Raw genomic sequence first — 24,675 nt, 5'->3', positions numbered from 1 at the left:
ATGAGGGAGAGAGAGAGACCCAGATGAGGGAGAGAGAGAGACCCCGGGGGGAGAGAGAGAGAGAGAGACCCCGGGGAGGGGGGAGAGAGAGAGAGACCCTGGGGAGGGGGGAAAGAGAGACCCCGGGGAGGGGGAGAGAGAGAGAGAGACCCTGGGAGGGGGAAAGAGAGACCCCGGGGAGGGGGAGAGAGAGAGAGAGACCCCGGGGGAGAGAGAGAGAGACCCCCGGGGGGGGGGGGGGGCGGGGGAGAGAGAGAGACCCGGGGGGGGCGGGAGAGAGAGAGAGAGAGACCCGGGGGGGGCGGGTGAGAGAGAGACACCCCGGGGGGCGGGGGGGGGAACACAGAGAGAGAGAGACCCGGTGGGGGGGGGGAAGAGAGAGAGAGAGGCCCCCGGGGGGGGGGGGGGAGATAGAGAGAGACCCCGGGGGGGGAGAGAGAGAGAGAGAGAGAGAAAGAGAGACCCGGGGGGGGCGGGGGGGGGGGGGGGAGGGAGAGACGGAGGGAGGGTGAGAGAGAGATAGAGAGAGACACGGGAGGGGGTGCGGGGGGGGAGGAGAGGGAGTGATGGTGGGGGTGGGGGTAGGGAGAGAGAGTGATGGGGGTGGGGGTGGGAAGAGGGAGAGAGTGACGGGGGGCGGAGAGAGATTGACGGGGACGGGGGGGAGAGAGTAACTGGGCGGGGAGAGAGAATGAAGGGAGGGGGAGAGAAAGAGACTGGGGTGGGTGTGGGCGAGAGTGACGGGGGCGGAGAGAGAGAGTGATGGGTGGGGGAGAGAGAGAGAGACGAGGAGGGAGGGGGGGAGAGACGGGGATGGGGGTGGAGAGAGACGGGGGGGTGGTAGAGAGACGGGAAGGGGGGGTAGAGAGACGGGGAGGGGGGGGGTAGAGAGACGGGGAAGGGGGGAGAGAGAAGGGGAGGGGGGACAGAGACGGGGAGGGTGTTGGGAGAGAGACGGGGTGGGGATTGAGAGAGACGGGGAGGGGAAACGGAGTGGGGGGGGGACCGAGAGGGAGAGAGACGGGAGGGGGGGGGGGGGGAGAGAGAGAGACGGGGGGGGGGGGTAGAGAGGAGGGGGGGGGGTAGAGAGAGGGGGGTGGGGTACAGAGAGGGTGAGAGAGAGACGGGGGGGCGGATAGAGACTGGGGGCGGGGGGGGGGCGGGAGGAGAGAGTGAGAGAGACCGGGGGGTTTTGAGAGACTGGGTTGGTGGGGGGGGGGGGGGAGAGAGAGAGACTGGGGGTGGAGAGAGAGGAGATGGGGAGGGGGAGAGAGAGAGAGATGGGGGGGGGGGGAGGAGAGAGGGAGGCTGGGGGGGGGCCGAGAGAGGCAGGGGAGAGAGAAAGACTGAGGGGGGTTGAGAGAGAGACTGGGGAGAAGGGAGAGAGATAGAGACTTGGGGGGGGGGGGAGAGGGGGGAGTGAGACTGGGGGTAGGAGAGAGAGAGGGACTGGGGGGGGGGGGGGAGTGAGACTGGGGGTAGGAGAGAGAGAGGGACTGGGGGGTGGGGTGAGAGAGACCGGGTCGTGGGGGGGGGGGGGGCAAGAGAGAGAGAGAGAGATCCGAGGGTGGGAGAGAGAGAGACCCGGGGGCGGGGGGGGGGGGGCAAGAGAGAGAGATCCGGAGGGTGGGAGAGAGAGAGACCCGGGGGGGGAGGGAGACTCGGAGGGAGAGGGGGAGAGCGAGGGAGACCCGGGGGTGGGGGAGAGGGAGCGACCTGAGACGAGAGAGGGAGACCGTCCCCAGGGGGGGAGAGGGAGACCGTCCCCAGGGGGGGAGAGGGGAGACCGTCCCGGGGGGAGAGAGGGAGACCGTCCGGGGGGAGAGAGGGAGACCGTCCCGGGGGGAGAGAGGGAGACCGTCCTGGGGGGAGAGAGGGAGACCGTCCCGGGGGGAGAGAGGGCGAGCGTCCCGGGGGGGAGAGAGGGCGAGCGTCCCGGGGGGGAGAGAGGGAGAGCGTCCCGGGGGGGGAGAGAGGGGAGAGCGTCCCGGGGGGGAGAGAAGGAGAGCGTCCCGTGGGGGAGAGAGGGAGACCGTACCGGGGGGGTTGGGGGGGGGGAGAGAGGGAGACCGTCCTGGGGGAGGGGGGGCAGACCGTCCTATGGGGGGGGGGGGGGGAGTGAGACTGGGGAGTGGGTCTGGGGGGAGAGAGAGACCTGGAGGGTTGGGGGTCGGTGAGAGAGACCGGGTTGTTGGGGGGGGGGGGCGAGAGAGAGAGAGAGACCCGGGGGAGGGAGACTCGGAGGGAGAGGGGGAGAGCGAGGGAGACCCGGGGGGGGGGGGGAGTGAGACTGGGGAGTGGGTCTGGGGGGAGAGAGAGACCTGGAGGTTGGGGGTCGGTGAGAGAGACCGGGTTGTTGGGGGGGGGGGGGGGGGGGGGCGAGAGAGAGAGAGAGACCCGGGGGGGGGGGGGGGGGGAGACTCGGAGGGAGAGGGGGAGAGCGAGGGAGACCCGGGGGGGGGGAGACCGTCCCCGGGGGGAGAGAGGGAGACGTCCCCGGGGGGAGAGAGGGAGACCGTCCCGGGGGGAGAGAGGGCGCGCGTCCCGGGGGGGAGAGAGGGAGAGCGTCCCGGGGGGGAGAGAGGGAGAGCATCCCGGGGGGGGAGAGGGAGACCATCCGGGGGGGGGGGGGGGGGGGGGCAGACCGTCCTATTGGGGGGGGGGGGGGGAGTGCGACCAGGGGGAGAGAGAGAGAGAGACCCGGGGAGAGAGAGTGGGAGAGATCCGAAGGGAGAGAGAGAGAGAGACGAGGGGTGGCGGGGGAGAGACCCGGAGGGAGAGAGAGAGACTGGGGGGGAGAGGGAGAGATCCGGAGGGGGAGCGAGAGAGAGACAGACGGACACTGGGAGAGAGAGGGATACCGACCGACCTGGGCGGAGGGAGAGAGAGAGACCTGGGGGACAGACCGCGACCCGCAGAGAGACCCGGGGGGGGAGGGAGACTCTGAGGGAGAGGGGGAGAGCGAGGGAGACCGAGGGGGTGGGTGGGGGGGGGGGGGAGCGACCTGAGGGGAGAGAGGGAGACCGTCCCCGGGGGGGGAGAGAGGGAGACCGTCCCGGGGGAGAGAGGGAGACCGTCCCGGGGGGGAGAGAGGGAGACCGTCCTGGGGGAGAGAGGGCGAGGGAGACCGTCCCGGGGGGAGAGAGGGAGAGGGAGACCGTCCCGGGGGGAGAGAGGGCGAGCGTCCCGGGGGGAGAGAGGGCGAGCATCCCGGGGCGGGAGAGAGGGAGAGCGTCCCGGGGGGGAGAGAGGGAGAGAGCGTCCCGGGGGGGGAGAGAGGGAGACCGTCCAGGGGGAGAGAGGGCGAGGGAGACCGTCCCGGGGGGAGAGAGGGAGAGGGAGACCGTCCCGGGGGGAGAGAGGGCGAGCGTCCCGGGGGGAGAGAGGGCGAGCATCCCGGGGGGGGGGAGAGGGAGAGCGTCCCGGGGGGGGAGAGAGGGAGAGCGTCCGGGGGGGGGGAGAGGGAGTGCGTCCCGGGGGGGGAGAGAGGGAGAGCGTCCCGGGGGGGAGAGTGGGAGAGCGTCCGTGGGGGAGAGAGGGAGACCGTCCTGGGGGGAGGGGGGGCAGACCGTCCTGTGGGGGGGTGGGGGGGGGAGTGAGACTGGGGGTAGGAGAGAGTGAGGGACTGGGGGGGGGGGGGGTGAGCGAGAGTGGGAATGGGGGGAGAGAGAGACCTGGAGGGTTGGGGGTCGGTGAGAGAGACCGGATTGTGTGGGTAGGGGGCAAGAGAGAGAGAGAGACCCGGAGGGTGGGAGAGAGAGAGAGACCTTGGGGGGGGGGGGGGGGGGGGGGGGAGATGGAGACCGTCCCCGGGGGGAGAGAGGAGACCGTCCCGGGGGGAGAGAGGGAGACCGTCCCGTGGGGAGAGAGGGAGACCGTCCCGTGGGAGAGAGGGCGAGCGTCCCGGGGGGAGAGAGGGCGAGCATCCCGGGGGGGGGGGGGGAGAGAGGGAGAGCGTCCCGGGGGGGGAGAGAGGGAGAGCGTCCCGGGGGGGAGAGAGGGAGAGCGTCCCGGGGGGGAGAGAGGGAGAGCGTCCCGGGGGGGAGAGAGGGAGAGAGTCCCGGGGGGAAGAGAGGGAGACCGTCCTGGGGGGAGGGGGGGCAGACCGTCCTATGGGGGTGGGAGAGAGAGCGACCCAGGGGGAGAGAGAGACCCGGGGGGAGAGAGTGGGAGAGACCTGAAGGGAGAGAGAGACGAGGGGGGGGGGGAGAGACCCGGAGGGAGAGAGAGAGAGACCGGGGGGGTAGGGGGGAGATGGAGAGATCCGGAGGGGGAGCGAGAGAATCCGGAGGGGGAGAGAGAGAGAGACAGACGGACACTGGGAGAGAGAGGGAGACCGACCAACCTGGGCGGAGGGAGAGAGAGAGACCTGGGGGACAGACCGCGACCCGCAGAGAGACCCGGGGGGGGGGTGGGATCAGAGAGAGAGACCCAGGGGAGGGGAGGGGGACGCAGGGAGATTGAGAGCCAGGGAATGAAGTACAGAGAAGGAGACCTGATGGTGGGTGAGAGGGAGGGAGAGAGAGACCAGCGGAGGGAATGAGTGAGTGAGGCAACAACCTCGGTAGGAAGAGAGAGAGAGACACACACAAGAGACCTGGTGAGGGAGGGAGATGGAGAGACCTGATGGAGGAGGGAGACCCCCTTGGCCTTCATGGATTGTGGTGGGTGATGATCAGTGTGGGGAGTGACGGACCCCCAGGGATCACAAGGTCTGGGCTGTTATGCGGAGAGACACAGACGGGAGGGGGAGTGTGAAATACTGGGTAACAGGCTAATTCACTTCCTGCATTGTGTGAAGGGGTTGTCCATGGCCGTTGGTCACTCTGTTGTCTGTGCGGCAAGAAGTGGCATCTGCCACCCATTGGTGCAGTTTAGTTACAGTGTCACCCTATCAGTGACATTGTTCGGTGAGAATACATTTCTGTTCACACTTCTTTGTTTCACTGTCTAGGTTGGTCTGCTGAATCATGGCATCGGCAGTGGAGCGAATGGATGAGCTGGTTCGGGAGTACCTCCTCTTTCGAGAATTGAGCAGTACGCTCAAAACATTTGACACTGAAATCAAGACGGACAAGGAGAAAGGATTTCGAGTGAGTTGCAGGAAACTCTGGCAAGCCTGGTGTTAAAGACCAGAGTTTGAGTTGCTTTCTGACTGAGTTGCTATAAAATGAAGGCAAATTGGAGACCATCTTCTCTCTGGTTTCATTGCCTTGGTCGGGCAAAGAATTGGCAGATGGAGTATTAAGTGGGAACATGAGAGAAGTATTGTTAGAATTGTACAGATTGTTGGTGAGACTACACCTGTAGCATTGTGTCCAGCTTTACTCTCCTTATTTAAAGAGGAATATACTTGCATTAGAGGCAGTTCAGAGAAGGTTGCCTGGATTAATTCAGGGATGAGGGACTTAAAAGGGTAAGAAAGTTGCACTTGCATTCATTGGAATTTCGAAGAATGAGAGGTAATCTTATTGAAACAACTAAAATCTGAGGGGGCTTGATGGGATGATGCTGGTCGGATATTTCCCCTCGTGGGAGAATCTATAACAAAGGCAGACTTTCAGAAATGAAGATGGTATTCAGTTGAGGACATACTCTGCCATGCTGTGTTAAGTCTATGTTATTACAATTAAGCAGTTCTCCCATGAAGCTTTAACTGGTAATGTGAGCTGTGTGAATGATATTAACCATGGAAACTGTTTTGGAGAATTCACAGTAGTAAAAGATCATCTGCACCGTACACAAATCCTAATGATTTAAAAAGCTGACTTTTGCGATGCTAATGATTGAATGATCTTTATATTTTTTCACAGGTTGATAAAATTGTAGAACAGCTGCAGCATTTGATTCAGAGTTACGACCTCAATGGACTGCGTGAATACTGGGGTTATCTGGATCGGCGCCTGTTCAGCAGGCTGGAGGATGCTTATAGACACACAGTCAACAAGCTGAAAACCAGCCTTTACCGTTACTATCTGGTCCACACTATTCAGGTACTCGTTCTGTATTCTACATGACACAGGAGTGTTTGATGCGTTAGTATAGGCATTTTACTCTGTATCTAACCTGTGCTGTACCTGTCCTGGGAGCATTTTTAATAATATAGAGGGAGCTTTACTCTGTACCTGAAACTGTACTGTACCTGTCCTGGGAGTGTTTGATGGGGACAGTGTAGAGGAAGCTTTACTCTGTATCTAACCCCGTGCTTTAACTGTCCTGGGAGTGTTTGATGGGGACAAGAGGTTTATTCTGCAGCTTTACCAGATTAGATGGTTCGTAAAGCTGCACAAGGTGAATTCGGTGAATGCAGTACTTATTTCATTCAATGCTGGTGTCAGCTGAAATAAGATGCATTCGCAACCTCCTTTGCACTTCAGGAAATATCAGTGTCTTTCTCTGCAGTTGGTTGTAGAGGTCGCCCCAGACCTCCTATCCTGCTGCAGTGACCATTCAACATTCTGGACAATGAATGTTGATTAATTAATTAATTGATCGTGTGGATTCCATACCAATTGATCTTGATTTGTTTCCTGATTTCAATCCAATTATTCCAACAAATCCCCTGGATTGTAATCAGGAACACTTTCATATTTCCCTTCTTGAGTCCAGAGGTCTCTAGATTTTGCCCTGTCTGGGATCAGTTAATTCAGGATAGACCTGAATGATCGTCCTGGTCAGCATGTTAGTTTTACCCCCATCTCAGTGATTTGTAGGGAATGGGGATTTTATGGAGGCTTTTCAAACGTGTCTTAAAATAACATTTCAGGTTTGCAAAGTAGAACTTGGGGAAGGAAGGAGCATAATTTTTCCATTTCCTTTTTCTTGCAGTCTAATAAAATTGACAAAGCCCAGGAATTCTTCCAGAAGCAGGCCCTGGAATTACAGAACCAGCCGGAATGGAAAGAATGGTTTATTCTTCCCTTCATTCCAAATCCAGATCAGAACCTGGTGTTCGCCACTTACTTCTCCAAGCAATGGGCAGAGACTTTCCTGGTGTCATTGCACAACTTCCTGAGTGTGCTCTTCCAGTGCATGCATATCCTTTTTGTCATATGGATCTGCTATCTGCACTTCCGTTTTCACTTGTTCCACTTGTCACCAAAACCGAAGGGGAGTAACTTCATAGCTCTCAGCAGATTGATAATTAGAACATAGAACGATACAGCGCAGTACAGGCCCTTTGGCCCACGCTGTTGCACCGAAACAAAAGCCATCTAACCTACACTATGCCATTATCATCCATATGCTTATCCAATAAATTTTTAAATGCCCTCAATGTTGGCGAGTTCACTACTGTTGCAGGTAGGGCATTCCACAGCCTCACCACTCTTTGCGTAAAGATCCTACCTCTGACCTCTCCTATATCTATTACCCCTCAGTTTAAAGTTATGTCCCCTCGTGCCAGCCATATCCATCCGCGGGAGAAGGCTCTCACTGTCCACCCTATCTAACCCCCTGATCATTTTGTATGCCTCTATTAAGTCTCCTCTTAACATTCTTCTCTCCAACGAAAACAACCTCAAGTCCATCAGCCTTTCCTCATAAGATTTTCCCTCCATACCAGGCAACATCCTGGTAAATCTCCTCTGCACCCGCTCCAAAACCTCCACATCCTTCCTATAATGCGGTGACCAGAACTGTACGCAATACTCCAAATGCGGCCATACCAGAGTTTTGTACAGCTGCAACATGACCTCCTGACTCCGGAACTCAATCCCTCTACCAATAAAGGCCAACACTCCATAGGCATTCTTCACAACCCTATCAACCTGGGTGGCAACTTTTAGGGATCTATGTACATCGGGGATCCCTCTGCTCATCCACACTTCCAAGAACTTTACCATTAGCCAAATATTCCGCATTCCTGTTATTCCTTCCAAAGTGAATCACCTCACACTTCTCTAAATTAAACTCCATTTGCCACCTCTCAGCCCAGCTCTGCAGCTTATCTATATCCCTCTGTAACCTGCTACATCCTTCCACACTATCGACAACACCACCGACTTTAGTATCGTCTGCAAATTTACTCACCCACCCTTCTGCGCCTTCCTCTAGGTCATTGATAAAAATGACAAACAGCAACGGCCCCAGAACAGATCCTTGTGGTACGCCACTTGTAACTGAACTCCATTCTGAACATTTCCCATCAACCACCACCCTCTGTCTTCTTTCAGCTAGCCAATTTCTGATCCACTTCTCTAAATCACCCTCAATCCCCAGCCTCCGTATTTTCTGCAGTAGCCCACCGTGGGGAACCTTATCAAACGCAAGGTAAAGTAACAGATTTCGACTTGCTACTAATTTCAATCCCTTATCAATCCTTTCTGTTCTGCCTCAATCCTTTGAGATCTTTTCAAAATCTAGTAGCCCCCCCCATCTGTCAGATTTATTCTTTTGTCATGTTTGACTTAGTTTAAAAACCCAGCCATAATTTTCCGCCCAGTGTCTTCCGCAGTGTCTGGCAAATAAAGATCACATTAGAAAGGTGCAGTGTTACACGCCCTTCAATAAAATGATTTACAGTGGCCAGAGAAAGTTAAAGATCCTGGCTATCAGATACATAACTCTTAAAATGTGCATGAACAGCATCGTGAAGCGATCACTAGAACAAATAGGGTTGTGGCATGCATATAAAATTGAGAATCGGGGAAAGCTCTCCACTGGCTTAAGTCACAGCTGAAACAAAGGTAGTTGTGATTGTTGGTGACCAATTATCTGAGCCCCAGGACATCACTGCAGGAGTTCCTCAGGCAGTGTTCTAGGGCCAACCACCTTCAGCTGCTTCATCAATGACCTCCCTGTATCATAAGATCAGAAGGGGCTGAGGAAATGAATTCATACTTTGCTTCTGTCTGCAAAAAGGAAGACATGAATAATGTACTAGAAGTTCTGAGATGCACAATTTTTAGGGAGGAGCTGAAGGAAATTAGTATTAATACTAATAATAGTATTAGTATTAATAAAAAAATGATTTGGGGGCAATTAATGAAATTGAAGGTGGACAAATTTCCTGGTTCTGATAATCTTCATCCCAGAGTACTTAAGGAAGTACCGAGATAGAACAGATCCATTGGTGGTCATTTTCCAAAATTCTTTGGAGGTTCTCCGGAATGGTTCCTACAGATTGGAGGTTAGCAAAAGTATTCCTGTTCACAAAGAGAGGTAGACCCGTGAGCCTAACTTCGATAGCAGTCAACAATCAATGATTTCATAGCACAGTATTTGGAATGCAGTGGTGTAATCAGGCAAAGTCAGCATGGATTTGTGAAAGGAAAATTATGCTTGGCAAATCTACTAGAATTCTTTGAAGATGTAACTAGTCGAGTTGACCAGGGAGAACTGGTGGATGTGGTTTATTTAGATTTTTAGAAGGCTCACGGCAAGATCACACATCAGATTAATATATAAAGTTAAAGCACGTGGGATTACGGATAGTGTCTTGAGATGAATAAAAAGCTGGTTAGCAGACAGAAAGCAAAAAGTTGGAATAAATGGGTCTTTTTCTGATTGGCATGCAGTGTCTAGTGGGGTACCGCAGGGATCTGTGCAAAGACCCCAACTGTTCACATATATTAATGATTTGGGCGAGGGAACTAAATGTATTATCTCCAAATTTACAGATGATACAAAGTTGGGTGGGAGGGTGAGCTGTGAGGAGAATGCAGAGATGCTTCAGCGGAATTTGAGTGAGTGGCAATACATGGCAGATGCAGTACAATAAATAAATGTGAGCTTATCTGCTTCGGTGGCAAAAATAGGAAGGCAGACTATTTGAACGGGTGTAAATGGAGGGAGGTGGATACTCAGCGTGACCTTGGTGTCCTTGTGCATCAGTCACTGAAAGTAAGCGCACAGGTACAACAGGCAATAAAGAAAGCAAATGGTATGTTCGCCTTCATAGCGAGAGGATTGGAGTATAGGAATAGAGACATTTTACTGCAATTGTATAAGGTATTGGTGAGGTCACACCTGGAGTACTGTGTACAGTTTTGGTGTCCTTATCTGAGGAAGGATGCTCTTCTTATGGAGGGAGTGCAGCGAAGGTTTACCAGGTTGATTCCTGGGATGGCGGGACTCGTATGAGGAGCGACTAAATCGTTTCGGGTTATATTGGAGTTTAGAAGAGTGAGAGGGGATCATTTAGAAACTTATTCTAACCTTCACCTGAGGAAGGAGCAGTGCTCCGAAAGCTAGTGTTTGAAACAAACCTGTTGGACTTTAACCTGGTGTTATAAGACTTCTTACTGTGCTCACCCCAGTCCAACGCCGGCATCTCCACATCATGGCTAACCGGATTAGTCAAGGTGGATTCAGTTCCCGATGGTGGGAGAGTCCAGAACAAGGGGTCCTAGTTTGAGGACAAGGAGTAAACCTTTTAGGACTGAAGTGAGGAGAAATTTCTTGACCCCGAGAGTGGTGAATCTGTGGAATTCACTACCACAGAAAGTAGTTGAGACCAAAACGTGTAATTTCAAGAAGGAATGAGATATAGCTCTTGGGGCTGAAGGGATATGGTTGGGGTGGGGGGCAGAATCAAGGTATTGAACTTGATGATCAGCCATGATTGTAATGAATAGCAGAGCAGGCTTGTAGGGCCAACTGAGCCACCACTGCCTTGGGCAGGGATGTGGGACCACAGAGGGTATCACAACTTGACCTGATTCAGTCAGTTCCAGCTGGTCTTCCTGTACAGTGATCATAACAACTCTCACTGCTTCCTTCCCCTGTCCTGGACCAGCCGCCCTGGAACTGGTTGTGTTGCTTTACCTGGCATAGATCTTAGCTAACTCAAAAAGCCTGTGCCATTTGATTCTGGTACAAGCCAGATGACGTTTATTTTCCCCTTACTGGCACACTGCTTCATTGTGGAATAGGGGTGAACTCTGTCCTCCCTGCTTGGTCAGCTTCTTAACCTCAGCCTTGGGGACGCTAATGAAGGAAATTTCTGTGTGAACCAATCACTTGGACTCGGACTATGGAATGGAGTAACCAGAATCAGGGGTTCCCTTCTTGCCTAAGGCTGCTGCAGGATAGGTAAAGCCTTTGCAACACAGTAGCGTTTGAAAGCGTCCCGATTGTCGTTTTTATGCCTGTGCACCGAATTGATAAAGCAAATAGTGGAGATGAGTTAAATATGAGATGTTATGAAAGAAAGTCCAGAGGACTATTTCACTCCGAGTTCAAGAAGTACCGAATGTTACCAGGGAGAACATTGAGAACAAGAGGACATTTCTGCTCATCCAACCTCTACCTCCCCCTCTCTGCCACCTATTGTTTTGCTGTACATATTCAAACACGGGTTTACATTTGCAAGATAAAAATTTCTGGCTTTTGGAGTTAAACGCACCCATTACCTTGCCTTTCTGACAAATTATATCTTTAAGGAATGTGATAACTGCTTGTTCATCCCAACAGAAACGAAGCTTGATAATACTTTCAAGGAGGAGGTCTCCCTCAGTCTTGGTGTTATCCGCTTCTCTTTATGACTCTCTGAAAACCTCTGAAGCATTTGGCCACCCATCTTCATATTTCTTGCTTTGCATGGGTGTGAATTTTTGTCTGATTATGTTTCTACAGCTAGTATTTTTTTCTACTTTAAAATTAAATTGGTGGATTTGAGTTGCTCTCTTTATACCTGGAATCTGCTAAAGGTAAATCTAAACCAGTCATTTCGAACAGCGTTTGTAAAACTTTGATACGGAAAAGTTTGTGCTCATGTTCTGTTAGTATGGACTTCATCCTATATTAATGTGCTTAACTTCATTGAATGCTGAAATGCTGTGGTTACTTTGGTGATTTGATATAAATGCATTGGCCCACAATCTTAATGGAAGGTAAATCAAGGGGAAACTAATATATTTACCAACTTGAAGTCGAATGATGCCGCCCAATTCAAGTGGACTAGAAGCATTTGCCTACTGTCAGAAAATTTTCCAATCCCTCATACTGAGTGACTTTGCCATTTTGCCCTGTAACATTCCTTGTCAGAAAATAATTTCAGACTTTTTGTCTTCACCCCTTTTATCCCGAAGTGTCGACCCACTGTCAGTGCATGGATCTTAGTCTTGTGCTTTCTGTCTCCCAGTATTCCCGTGCTAGGGACCTTGATGTTCACTCTTTATTTCAGAAGTGAATAGACTGAACAGTTGGAGCAGATGAATTGTGAATAAATCAAACAACAGTCCAGCACAGGAACAGACCCTTTGGCTCTGCAAACCTGCACCGATCATGATGCCTTACAAAACTAAAACCTTCTGCACTTCCGGGGTCTGTATCCCTCTATTCCCATCCTATTCATGTATTCGTCAAGATGCCTCTGAAACGCCACTATCGTATCTGGTTCCACCACCTCCCCAGGCAGTGGATGTTGTCTACATGGACTTCAGTAAGGCCTTTGACAAGGTCCCTCATGGCAGACTGGTGAAGTCACATGGGATCACAGGTGAGCTGGCAAGATGGATATACAATTGGCTCGATCATAGAAGATGGAGGGTAGCAGTGGAAGGGTGCTTTTCTGAATGGAGGGTAGTGACTGGCGGTGTTCCACAGGGATCAGTGCTGGGAATTTTGTTCCTTGTTCTAGGCACTCACCACCATCTGTGTAAAAAAAAACTTGCCTTGCACTTCTCGAAACTTTCCCCCTTGCACCTTAAACCTATCCCAATTGCTTCACAGTGCCAGGGTCCCAGGTTCCACCCTGGGGAAAAAGAATCTGACTATTCACTCTGTTCATGCCACTCATCATTTTGTAAACCTTGATGTGGTTGCCCCTCAACCTTCGTTGTCCCAGTGAAAATAATCCGAGTTTATCCAACCTCTCATTGCTAATGCCCTCCAGACAAGGCAACATTCTGGTAAACCTCTGTACCCTTTTCAAAGCATCCACATCCTTCTGGGAGTGTGGCAGCCAGAATTGTACGCAATATTGTAAATGTGGCTTAACCAAAATTCTGTCCAGCTGCAGCATGACTTGCCAATTGTTATACTCAGTGCCCCGACCAAAGAAGGCAAGCATGCCGTAAGCCATCTTGACTGCCTTATCCACCTGTGTTGCCACTTTTAGTGATCTGTGGACCTGTAAGCCGAGATCTCTCTTGTCTGTCAATACTCCTAAGGGTTCTGTCATTTACTGTATAATTCCCACCTATATTAGACCTTTCAAAATGCATTACCTCTCATTTGTCTGGATTAAACTCCATCCACCTCCAACCAATCTATAGCCTACTGTATCCTCTGACAATCTTCATGATCCGCAACTCCACCGATCTTTGTGTCGTCCACAAACTTACTAATCAGACTAACTACATTTTCCTCCAAATCATTTGTATATACAATGAACAACAAAATTCCCAGCACTGATCCCTGTGGAACACCGCTAGTCACTACCCTCCATTCAGAAAAGCACCCTTCCACTGCTACCCTCCGTCTTCTATGATCGAGCCAATTGTATATCCATCTTGCCAGCTCACCTGTGATCCCATGTGACTTCACCAGTCTGCCATGAGGGACCTTGTCAAAGGCCTTACTGAAGTCCATGTAGACAACATCCACTGTCCTTCTTTCATCAATCATCTTCGTCACTTCCTCAAAAAATACGATCAAGTTAGTGAGACATTCACAAAACCATGCTGGCTATCGCTAATAAGTCCATTTGTTTCCAAATGTGAGTAAATCCTATCTCTAAGAATCTTTTCCGATAATTTCCCTACCACTGACGTAAGGCTCACCGGCCTATAATATCTTGGATTATCCATTCTTCTCTTCCCTGAAACAAGGAACAACATTGGCTATTCTCCAGTCGCCTGGGACCTCGCCTATAACCAATAAGGATACAAAGATTTCTGTCATGGCCCCAGCAATTTCCTCCCTTGCCTCACTAAGTATTCTGTGGTTGATCCTCAGACCCTGGGGACTTATCCACCTTAATGCTTTTTAAGATGCGCAATACCATCTCCTTTTGAAATCAATATGACCCAGAATATCTACACGCCCTTTGCTGGACTCCTCATCCACCAAGTTATTCCCTTTGGTGAATACTGATACAAAGTGCTAATTTAGTACCTCGCCCATTTTCTCTGGCTCCACTCATAGATTCCCTCCTCTGCCCTTGAGTGGGCCAACTCATCCCCTGGCTACCCGCTTGCTCTTTGTATATGAATAAAATGCCTTGCGATTTTCCTTAATCCTGTTTGCCAAAGAATTTTCATGACCCCTTTTAGCCCTCCACCTCCTTTCTTAAATTCCTTCCTACTTCTTTTATATTCTTCAAGCACTTTGCCTGTTCTCAGCCTTCTAGACCTCACGAATGCTTCCTTTTTCTTTTTGACTGTGCTCACAATATCCCTCTTTATCCAAGGTTCCCGAAACTTGCCGTACTTATCCTTCATCTTCACACAACATGCCAGTCCTGGATTCGAGTCAACTGCTGTTTGAAAGATTCCCACATGTCAAATGTTGATTTACCCTCAAACAGCCACCCCCAATCTAAATTCTTCAGTTCCTGCCTAATATTGTTGTAATTAGCCTTCCCCAAATTAAGCAACTTCATCCGAGGACTACTCATATCCTTATCCATGTGTACCTTAAAACTTACGGAATTATAATAATCTTTATTGTCACAAGTAGGCTTACAACATTGCAATAAAGTTCCTGAATAAAGCCCCTAGTCGCCACATTCCGGCGCCAGTTTGGGTACACTGAGGGTGAATTCAGAATGTCTAAATTACCGAACAGCACGTCTTTCTGAACTTGTGGGAGGAAACCGGAGCACCCAGAGGAAGCCCACACAGACACGGGAGAACTTGCAGACTCCGCACAGACAGTGACCCAACCCGCACAGACAGTGACCCAAGCCGGGAATCGAACCTGGGACCCATGCGCTTGTGAAGCAACAGTGCTAACCACTGTGCTACCATTATGGTCACTGTTCTCGAAATGCTCCGCTACTGAAACTTTGACCACCTTGCTGGGATCATTCCCCAATACCAGATCCAGTTTGGCCCCTTTCCTAGTTGGACTATGTACATATTGCTTCAGGAAACCCTCCTGAATGCTCCTTACAAATTCTGCCCCATCCAAGCCTCTAGCACAAAGCGAGTCCCAGTCAAAAAGGGGAAGTTGAAATCACCCACAACAACCCTGTTGCTTTTACATCTTTCCAAAATCTGTCTTACTGCCTTTAGTCTCTCAGTTACTTCACCTGCAGACCTAATGCACTGGTTCCCAACCCTTGCCGCACTAGTTTAAACCCTCCAGAGGAGCAAACCTCCTGGCCAGGATTTTGGTATGCCTCCAGTTTAGGTGCAGTTTAGGTTATCAAAAAAGGTGCAGTGATGCCAGTTGAGGACTGCAAAAGCAGTCTGTAGATGACTGCTCCAAGTTGTATAAAGAATGGCCTCCAATTATAGTAGATCTGACTCTGGTTTAGACCTGATGAAATTGATGTGCCTTGATTTATCCAATAGTTTTCCAAGAGGAGCCTCAGCACAAGACTGGCAGGAAACTGAGGTGACTCTGTAAAGGTGTGCAGATAGTTTCTGGAGCAAGGACTGACATTTCTCTTCAAGCTGCAGAAAGTTTTAAACATGACATTAAAGTGAGAATTGCAACGTGTTTTTTTCTCTAACTTCTGTCACCTGTTCCTGTGTTGCTGAATTTTGATGCAGAGGTCCAGAGATGCTCCCAACTGCAGGAAGAAAATGATGTCTTAAAGCAAAAGGTAGTGTTTTATTTCAGTGAGACTGTTGGGATGGGGTGTGAGCCGTGGAGAGGAGTGGGAGGGATTGGGGAGTGACCATCTCGCGGCTCAAGTGAAAACCCTTGTTCTGGGCTGGTGAGGCTGAGGTTGGGCCAGTCTGGATACTGCAGGATGGAAAGCCAAGGCGCAATTAATCACTGATATTCCCATGCAAGATTTTCTGGGAATTGCTATTTTTTTCCAGTTTCCCCATTTGTGCTTCGTTCTCAGCTGTGTACTTTCAAAATGAGAGTTGCTTGTAAGCAGGCCGGTAATTGATTGTAGCCTTTGCCTTGCTGTGTATGCTCAGTTATCAGTGGAGGTGTGATGAATGCAAGAATTGCATTCCAGGTATTTCATGCAGTGAGGGTTAAAAGTCTAGGTTAGTGTGTCTAACCCTAACCCTAATTTTTTTTTCTGTTAAAACATGACTGCTGCAGTAATGTTTTAAAATAAATCCTAGTTTAAAAGATTGGGAGCCAGGGGTCAATTAAGGCAACATAAGGTTGGGTTAATGCAGTTTTGTTTTGATTAAGTGTGAAGTTAATTGAATTTCAGCTTGGTAAATTTATGTAGTTACTGGGTGGAGCTACGGTAGGCATTTTGCAGCAAAACGTAGTTCAGATGAGCTCTAGATGAAGTTGTGAGCAGAAATCAAGTATTTTGCTCTTACTGCAGTTTAAAGATATCTCTGTAGGCAGATTTGCAGTCTTTCCAAGCAGTTCAGAATTGTCTGATTAGAATGTGAGATGAAGCAGCTATTGAAGAAATACAGCCAGAGTTTCTGCATAGTTCAGACAGGATTCAGATCTTTTCTTTAAAACAGTGGCACAGATCTCTCGTTCTCAAAGAACATCTCTGTAAATCAGGTATTCCTGAGGGCTAACTGTATTATTTCTGCCACACTTGGGAGTACAGTGTTCAATTCTGGTCACCACACTACCAGAAGGATGTGGAGGCTTTAGAGAGGGTGCAGATGAGATATACCAGGATGTTGCTTGGTATGGAGGGCATTAGCTATGAGGAGAGGTTGAATAAACTCTGTTTGTTCTCACTGGAACATCGAGGTTGAGCGGCGACCTGATATAGGTCTACAAGATTGAGGGGCATAGACAGAGTGGATAGTCAGAGGCTTTTTCCCAGGGTGGAGGGGTCAATTGCTAGGGTGCATAGGTTTAAGGTGCGAGGGGCAATGTTTAGAGGAGATGTTCGAGGCAAGTTTTTTACACAGAGTAGTGGGTGCCTGGAACTTGCTGCCGGAGGAGGTGATGGAAGCGGGGACAATAGTGACGTTTAAGGGGCATCTTGACAAATACATGAATAGGTTGGGAATAGAGGGATATGGACCCCAGAAGTGCAGATGATTTTAGTTTAGACGGGCAGCATGGTCGGCACAGGCTTGGAGGGCTGAAGGGTCTGTTCCTGTGCTGTACTTTTCTTTGTTCATTGTTTTGTTTTAACAGTGAATTGAGAACTGAGGTGGTTTGTTTTGTTGTTTAAATAAAGATAACAGTTGAGGGTTACTGTATTCACTGTATTAATTCGCATTGTTTAAAGGGTGATTGCAAGCTACTTTCTGTGTGATGTTATAGATATTTTTTAAACTGGTGTTAGTAATATACAATATCCCTATTTTGCATGAAATCACTCCTGGAGTGAGATATCCTTTCCTCACAGTCTTACAAAATTAAAATAAAGTATTGCGGTTTCTATACAGTATCTAGCCACTGTTGGAGTCTGGTCCGGAATTGTTATAGGCATGAGAATTGTTGAGGTTGTTTGTCAGGGTACTTGTTCTTTATGCTTCCCTACCTGTGTTTGTCAGAGCACATTGGGGATGTGACAGAACTAGCTGTTATTCACAGGGTTGTCAGTTGTACTGTAAATTAGGAATGAAATTAAATCAATAGCACTAAATGACATAGGGTCAGATGATGTGGAGTCTGTGTGGGTAGAGTTGAGGGACCACAAAGGCAAAAAAACCATAATGGGAGTTATGTACAGGCCTCCTAACAGTGGCCAGGACTGGGGCCACAAAATGCACCACGAAATAGAAAGTGCATGTCAGAAAGGCAAGGTCACAGTGATCATGGGAGACTTCAATATGCAGGTGGACTGGGTAAATAATGCTGCCTGTGGACCCAAGGAAAGGGAATTCATTGAATGTTTACAGGAGGGCTTTTTGGAACAGCTTGTGATGGAGCCCACGAGGGAACAGGCCATTCTGGACTTAGTGTTATGTAATGAGCCAGACTTGATTAAAGATCTTAAAGTAAGGGAGCACTTAGGAGGCAGTGATCATAATATGGTAGAATTCAATTTCCAATTTGAAAGAAAGAAGGTAGAATCAGATGTAAAGGTGTTACAGTTAAATAAAGGTAACTACATGGGCATGAGGGAGGAACTGACGAAAATCGACTGGGAGCAGAGCCTAGTGGGAAAGACAGTAGAACGGCAATGGCAGGAGTTTCTGGGAGTAATTGAGGACACAGTACAGAGGTTCATCCCAAAGAAAAGAAAGGTTATCAGAGGGGGGATTAGGCAGCCATGGCTGACAAAGGAAGTTAGGGAATGCATCAAAGCAAAAGAGAAAGCCTATAATGTGGCAAAGAGTAGTGGGAAGTCAGAAGATTGGGAAGGCTACAAAAACAAACAGAGGATAACAAAGAGAGAAATAAGGAAAGAGAGGATCAAATATGAAGGTAGGCTAGCCAGTAACATTAGGAATGATAGTAAAAGTTTCTTTAAATACATTAAAAACAAACGGGAGGCAAAAGTAGACATTGGGCCGCTCCAAAATGACGCTGGTAATCTAGTGATGGGAGACAAGGAAATAGCTGAGGAACTAAATAAGTACTTTGCGTCAATCTTCACAGTAGAAGACATGAGTAATATCCCAACAATTCAGGAGAGTCAGGGGGCAGAGTTGAATATGGTAGCCATCACAAAGGAGAAAGTGCTAGAGAAACTAAGAGGTCTAAAAATTGATAAATCTCCGGGCCCAGATGGACTACATCCTAGAGTTCTAAAGGAGCTAGCTGAAGAAATAGTGGAGGCGTTAGTTATGATCTTTCAAAAGTCACTGGAGTCAGGGAAAGTCCCAGAGGATTGGAAAATCGCTGTTGTAACCCCCCTGTTCAAGAAGGGAACAAGGAAAAAGATGGAAAATTATAGGCCAATTAGCCTAACCTCGGTTGTTGGCAAGATTCTAGAATCCATTGTTAAGGATGAGATTTCTAAATTCTTGGAAGTGCAGGGTCAGATTAGGACAAATCAGCATGGATTTAGTAAGGGGAGGTCGTGCCTGACAAACCTGTTAGAGTTCTTTGAAGAGATAACAAATAGGTTCGACAAAGGAGAGCCAATGGATGTTACCTATCTTGACTTCCAAAAGACCTTTGATAAGGTGCCTCACGGGAGACTGCTGAGTAAAATAAGGGCCCATGGTATTCGAGGCAAGGTACTAACATGGATTGACGATTGGCTGTCAGGCAGAAGGCAGATCGTTGGGATGAAAGGTTCTTTTTCGGAATGGCAACCGGTGACGAGTGGTGTCCCGCAGAGTTCAGTGTTGGGGCCACAGCTGTTCTCTTTATATATTAACGGTCTAGATGACGGGAATGGGGGCATTCTGGCTAAGTTTGCCGATGATACAAAGATAGGTGGAGGGGCAGGTAGTATGGAGGAGGTGGGGAGGCTGCAGAAAGATTTAGACAGTTTAGGAGAGTGGTCCAAGAAATGGCTGATGAAATTCAACATGGGCAAGTGCGAGGTCTTGCACTTTGGAAAAAAGAATAGAGGCATGCACTATTTTCTAAACGGTGACAAAATTCATAATGCTGAAGTGCAAAGGGACTTGGGAGTCCTAGTCCAGGATTCTCTAAAGGTAAACTTGCAGGTTGAGTCCGTAATTAAGAAAGCAAATGCGATGTTGTCATTCATCTCAAGAGGCTTGGAATATAAAAGCAGGGATGTACTTCTGAAGCTTTATAAAGCATTAGTTAGGCCCCATTTAGAATACTGTGAGCAATTTTGGGCCCCACACCTCAGGAAGGACATACTGGCACTGGAGCGGGTCCAGCGGAGATTCACACTGATGATCCCAGGAATGGTAGGCCTAACATACGATGAACGTCTGAAGACCCTGGGATTATATTCATTGGAGTTTAGGAGGTTGAGGGGAGATCTAATAGAAACTTACAAGATAATGAATGGCTTAGATGGGGTGGGTGTAGGGAAGTTGTTTCCATTAGCAGGGGAGACTAGGACCCGGGGGCACAGCCTTAGAATAAAAGGGAATCACTTTAGAACAGAGATGAGGAGACATTTCTTCAGCCAGAGAGTGGTGGGTCTGTGGAATTCATTGCCACAGAGGGCGGTGGAGGCCAGGACGTTGAGTGTCTTTAAGACAGAAGTTGATAAATTCTTGATTTCTCGAGGAATTAAGGGCTATGGAGAGAGCGCGGGTAAATGGAGTTGAAATCAGCCATGATTGAATGGTGGAGTGGACTCGATGGGCCGAATGGCCTTACTTCCACTCCTATGTCTTATGGTCTTATGGTAAAGGATTTACAGTTCTGGTTTCTCAATGTTTCATGTTGTACCTCAGCTGTTTGCTCTGCAAGCACAGGCAAGAATGAAGAAAGAAGAAGAGCTGATTCACCATAAATTGCCCCCTTATATTCAAAACATGGACCGACTGGGAGATTCGGAATTGTGAGTACCGCATCTGAAGATCAGCACTAAGATCAGTCCAAACTGATTGAATCTGGGGGCAATGACCTAATCCCCCAACATCCCTCCCCAGTCCCAACAAGCCAATCCCAATTGCTTTAAGAACAATACAAAATGTTATTAGAAACATTATTGATTCTCCTTCATGAACAAAGTGCATCACATTTCACTGAGATGGCAACTGCAATATAATAAATACATCTACACTGTCCAAATTATTTAAATGGTTTCTTAGTAATTCTCTCCCTCTTGTTTGAAGATTTTGGCTCCTTGTTGTAGTTCAATTGCAGTGGCCATCAAATCAGGAGTCCAGTTTTGTCAAATCCTCAACCTCTCTCTGCACACACAGTTCCCAACTGGTGTCAGTGGGTCGCGACTGGAAGTGAAAGTTGCCATTGTCCCAGATGAACATACGCTACTTTCCCCTTTGAGGGAGAGAGCTGACGGGGTGGTGATTAAACCTGAGGATTGAGAAGGTGGGCCTTCATGAATATTTTCAGCTGGCTCGGGAATTGAACCCATGCCATTGGCATCACTTCAGCACCACAAACCAGCCTTCTAGCCAACTGAGTTAACTGACCCTATTTACCAGGTGTGTGACAGCATGACTGGGACACCATGTAAAAAAGGATAGTATTGAATGGTGGGCACGAAAGTCAGGAGAAGAAGGATGGAGACTGGACAAATTCAGACATACAGTCAACATTGGTATTGACCAGTCATGGCGGGGTGATTGTAAGTTTCAGTCAAATCATAAATCGGACAATTCAATCAAGTTTGGTAGTCAAAGCTGGGACCTCATCCTGGGATTGACCACTTTTTTTTTTGCTTCAATTGAGGTCAGCTTGCTCCTACATTTAGAATTTTCATGTTATAAGAATTCTGGGCCCCTTTGATCATATCTCTTCCTCATTTGCAGTAGGTATGGTTTCCATCCTAAGATCTGGCTGTGGGTAGGTCTCGTTCCAGGCCTGCTGTGGAAGGTCTGGAGTCAAGTCACTATGGTCTGATGTGCTTTTTTGGCATACTTTGATTTTGTTGTTTATTTCCAGAGACATGATGTCCAGCCAGCGGGCCTCATCACTGGCGTCCTCTCAGACCAAAACTGGATCATTTTTATCATTGTTACTCCTGCAAAGCAAGAAACCTCCAGGGAAGGGGCCAGTGCACTCAGGGTCCTTGCAGTTCTCTCAGAGTCCTGTGTCCTCTGGAAAGAGAGAGAGTCCCAACAACCAGGTATTGACGGTTTACACGAGCCCTATTTGCTGTTTGCGTTCTACAGTCCACATTACAGTCCTGTAATCAAGAGGTTCTTTCGTTCTATTGTTCAGACCACCAAAAGTAAAGAGAGTTCAGCCTCCAAAGAGGGGAAAGTGCTAGTGAGCACAGCTGCTGACCCCAGCACAGTGCAGCAGCGACCACGTAAGGTACAAGACCATGAGAGAGACCCAAACTTGGTGCAGCATCGACAGAGGAAGGTACTGGACCATGAGAAAGAACGGAAGGAGCTCTTGTCCAAACATGCTGCCCAGGTAAGAGGCAGATTGATCTGAGGGAGGGTGGTCAGGATATCTGGACCTCTTCTGTAAAATACTTGCCAGAGGGATGTTTTGAAGAAATCTTGAACCCTGTTACAGCTTTGGTATGTTGTACTGCATTGCAGTCAGCAAGCTGTCCTCGGGCTGGGTTTAGGTGCAACTTCACAAAGGGTGATTCCACTTGGCTGTCTCACAATGAGAGTTCTGACAGCCTAAAACTGGTGTTCAGCATCCCAATACTCTTTACAAGTTAGCAGCACAATTGTGGAAGTTTTCTACTGATTTACAGAATGGTGTGATATCAGTTAATTAATTTATCACTAGTTGACATTTACAATGGAGCAATTAATTGATTCATATCAAACCTCCTCTTGAAGGTTCTGGTCCCATTGAGGTTCACGTTGACAGATTCACAAATATCTGTGAGCTATTTACATGCAAATCACCAACAAAGTGCCGATGTGCTATTCATAGAGAGCATTACAGCCAGATCTGATCCTGCATGGGTAAATCCTATTGGCTTGAGCAGTGATGAGAGTCAGTTTTGTCTGAACTTTACCTTAAGCACCAAAGCTAATTTTGTGAGGGCCACGAAGAATCCAGCACGAGTTTTAAGGATACAAAGTAATAACATTTATTTACAATAACATATATTTATAACAGCAGCAGCAACTTCCCTTGCTGCACACCCCTTCCTGCTGTTTCCAAACTGGCCAGCTTTATTTATACTTGGAGTTTACTAATGGTTTCTCCGCCCCCCTCATTGGGGAAGCTCATACTCCCACAGGACTGTGGGATTGTCATTATTCCCCAGCCAATGGTAAGTAGGCAGGTTATAACATCCCTCCCCCCCCCCCCAAAGTCCAAGGAATCCACCGAACACCCTGGCGAAGGAGGGCGTCGGACTCGTTTTGCCGCAGGCCGGACACCATTTGCACGCGGCGCTGGATCAGGCGGCGTGTAACGAGACGGAGACCGGCGCTTCCGTGATGAACGGTGCAACGGTTGTACATCCACGGCCAGTGGACCCGAGGATTCCGCCTCTGATGCATCCTGTGTCTCCATCTCGGAGTTAGAGTCTGCTGCCTCCATCATGTCAGCGTCTCTATCTCCATTCGGTTCTGTAATGACCTGTGCAGGCTTCGAGTGAGGCACCAGTGGAAGATTGTGAGGACTACCTTCCCTTGTCTCTGGTCTCTGCGGCTGTAGAAATGAGCTCCGGGGGCGGGGAATCTTTTGAGGGGATAGTCTTCTGGACCGAACGTGATCTACATATTTGCGCTGGAGACGAACCTGGGCTTGCACGAAGGTAAGATATAGGGCCTGTTTGGCGAAAGATTACACCAGGAACCCACTGGGCTCCACCAGCAAAATTCCGAACGAACACTGGGTCACCGGGCGCAAACTGCTGAATCAGCCGATGCCGAGAAAATCCCTGTCCCTGCCGTTCTTGTGTGCGGCGTACTTTTGCGCCAATGTCCGGGAAAACAGTACTAAGGCGGGTGTGAAGTTTCCGGCCCATTAGGAGTTCTGCGGGAGCTACCCCAGTCACCGCATGGGGGGTGGTCCTATACATGAACAAAAAGTGAGCCAGTCTCGTGTCCATTGATCCGGAAGACTGCTTTAGGCCTCTTTTGAATGTCTGCACTCTGCCAACCCATTTGAAGCCGGGTGGTAAGGGGCTGTGCGGATATGGCGTTTGCCGTTCACCTTCGTGAACCTCGCAAACTCCTCACTCGTGAATGGAGTGCCGTTATTCGTGACCAGCACCTCTGGGAGGCCATGCGTACTAAACGACAAACGCATCTTTTCAATTGTTGCGCAGGACGTTGTCCCCTGCATCTTATGCACCTCTAGCCATTTAGACTGGGCGTCAATTAATCGAAGGAACATGGATCCTTGAAAAGGGCCTGCGAAATCTGCATGCAAGCGTGCCCAAGGCCGCCCTGGCCATTCCCAGTGATGTAGGGGCGCGGCCGGCGGAAGCTTCTGATGCTCCTGGCAAATGGAGCAGTTTTGGGCCACCTTCTCAATGTCGGTGTCGAGGCCTGGCCACCAGACATAACACCGGGCCAACATTTTCATTTTGGTCACACCTGGATGCCCATTGTGCAAGTCTCTTAGTATCAGCTCCTGTCCTTTTTCCGGGACAATCACACGCGTCCCCCACAAGAGGATGCCGTCTTCCACGCTGAATTCTGACAGCTTGGAGGAAAATGCCCGCAACTCGCCTGGGAGCTGTCTGCTGCCCACTATACAGGACGATGTGCCGAACCTTTGACAGGACTGGCCCAGTCTGGGTCCACTCACGGATCTGTGATGCCGTGACAGGCAAGGTGTCCATAAAATTTAGGGTTGCAACCACCTCACCGGTCGTGGGGGTCGACTTGGGGCCGGTCGATAAAGGCAATCGGCTCAGTGCGTCGGCATTTGCTATCTGCGTACCTGGTTTGTGCTCCAGAGAATACTCGTATGCAGCAAGCAACAAAGCCCAGCGCTGGATCCGTGCGGAAGCAATGGGCGGTATTGGCTTATCCTCTCTGAAAAGTCCCAGCAGGGGCTTATGATCAGTCACGATAGTGAAATGGCGGCCATACACGTACTGGTGGAAGCTTTTCACCGCAAAAACCACTGCCAGGCCCTCCTCGATCTGCGCGTAACTTTTCT

At 49.6% G+C, this 24,675-nt stretch overlaps 1 protein-coding gene across 1 annotated transcript in view; it reads left to right on the top strand.

The window, feature by feature from the left end:
* Positions 1 to 24,675, top strand: part of wdr91 (WD repeat domain 91) — a 160,187-nt gene that overhangs the window by 2,145 nt on the left and 133,367 nt on the right. The window contains exons 2-8 of the mRNA XM_072484210.1: positions 4,955 to 5,093; positions 5,814 to 5,993; positions 6,829 to 7,036; positions 15,636 to 15,718; positions 20,346 to 20,452; positions 21,523 to 21,706; positions 21,802 to 22,002. Coding sequence (XP_072340311.1) covers positions 4,971 to 5,093; positions 5,814 to 5,993; positions 6,829 to 7,036; positions 15,636 to 15,718; positions 20,346 to 20,452; positions 21,523 to 21,706; positions 21,802 to 22,002 — 1,086 coding nt within the window. The 5' untranslated portion in view covers positions 4,955 to 4,970. The remainder of the gene's footprint in view (positions 1 to 4,954; positions 5,094 to 5,813; positions 5,994 to 6,828; positions 7,037 to 15,635; positions 15,719 to 20,345; positions 20,453 to 21,522; positions 21,707 to 21,801; positions 22,003 to 24,675) is intronic.

The sequence above is a fragment of the Scyliorhinus torazame genome, chromosome 19 (genome assembly GCF_047496885.1).
Source record: "Scyliorhinus torazame isolate Kashiwa2021f chromosome 19, sScyTor2.1, whole genome shotgun sequence".
Lineage (NCBI taxonomy): Eukaryota > Metazoa > Chordata > Chondrichthyes > Carcharhiniformes > Scyliorhinidae > Scyliorhinus > Scyliorhinus torazame.
Note: the sequence above shows the minus strand (reverse complement) of the source record. Positions and strands in the feature narration are given on the sequence as shown.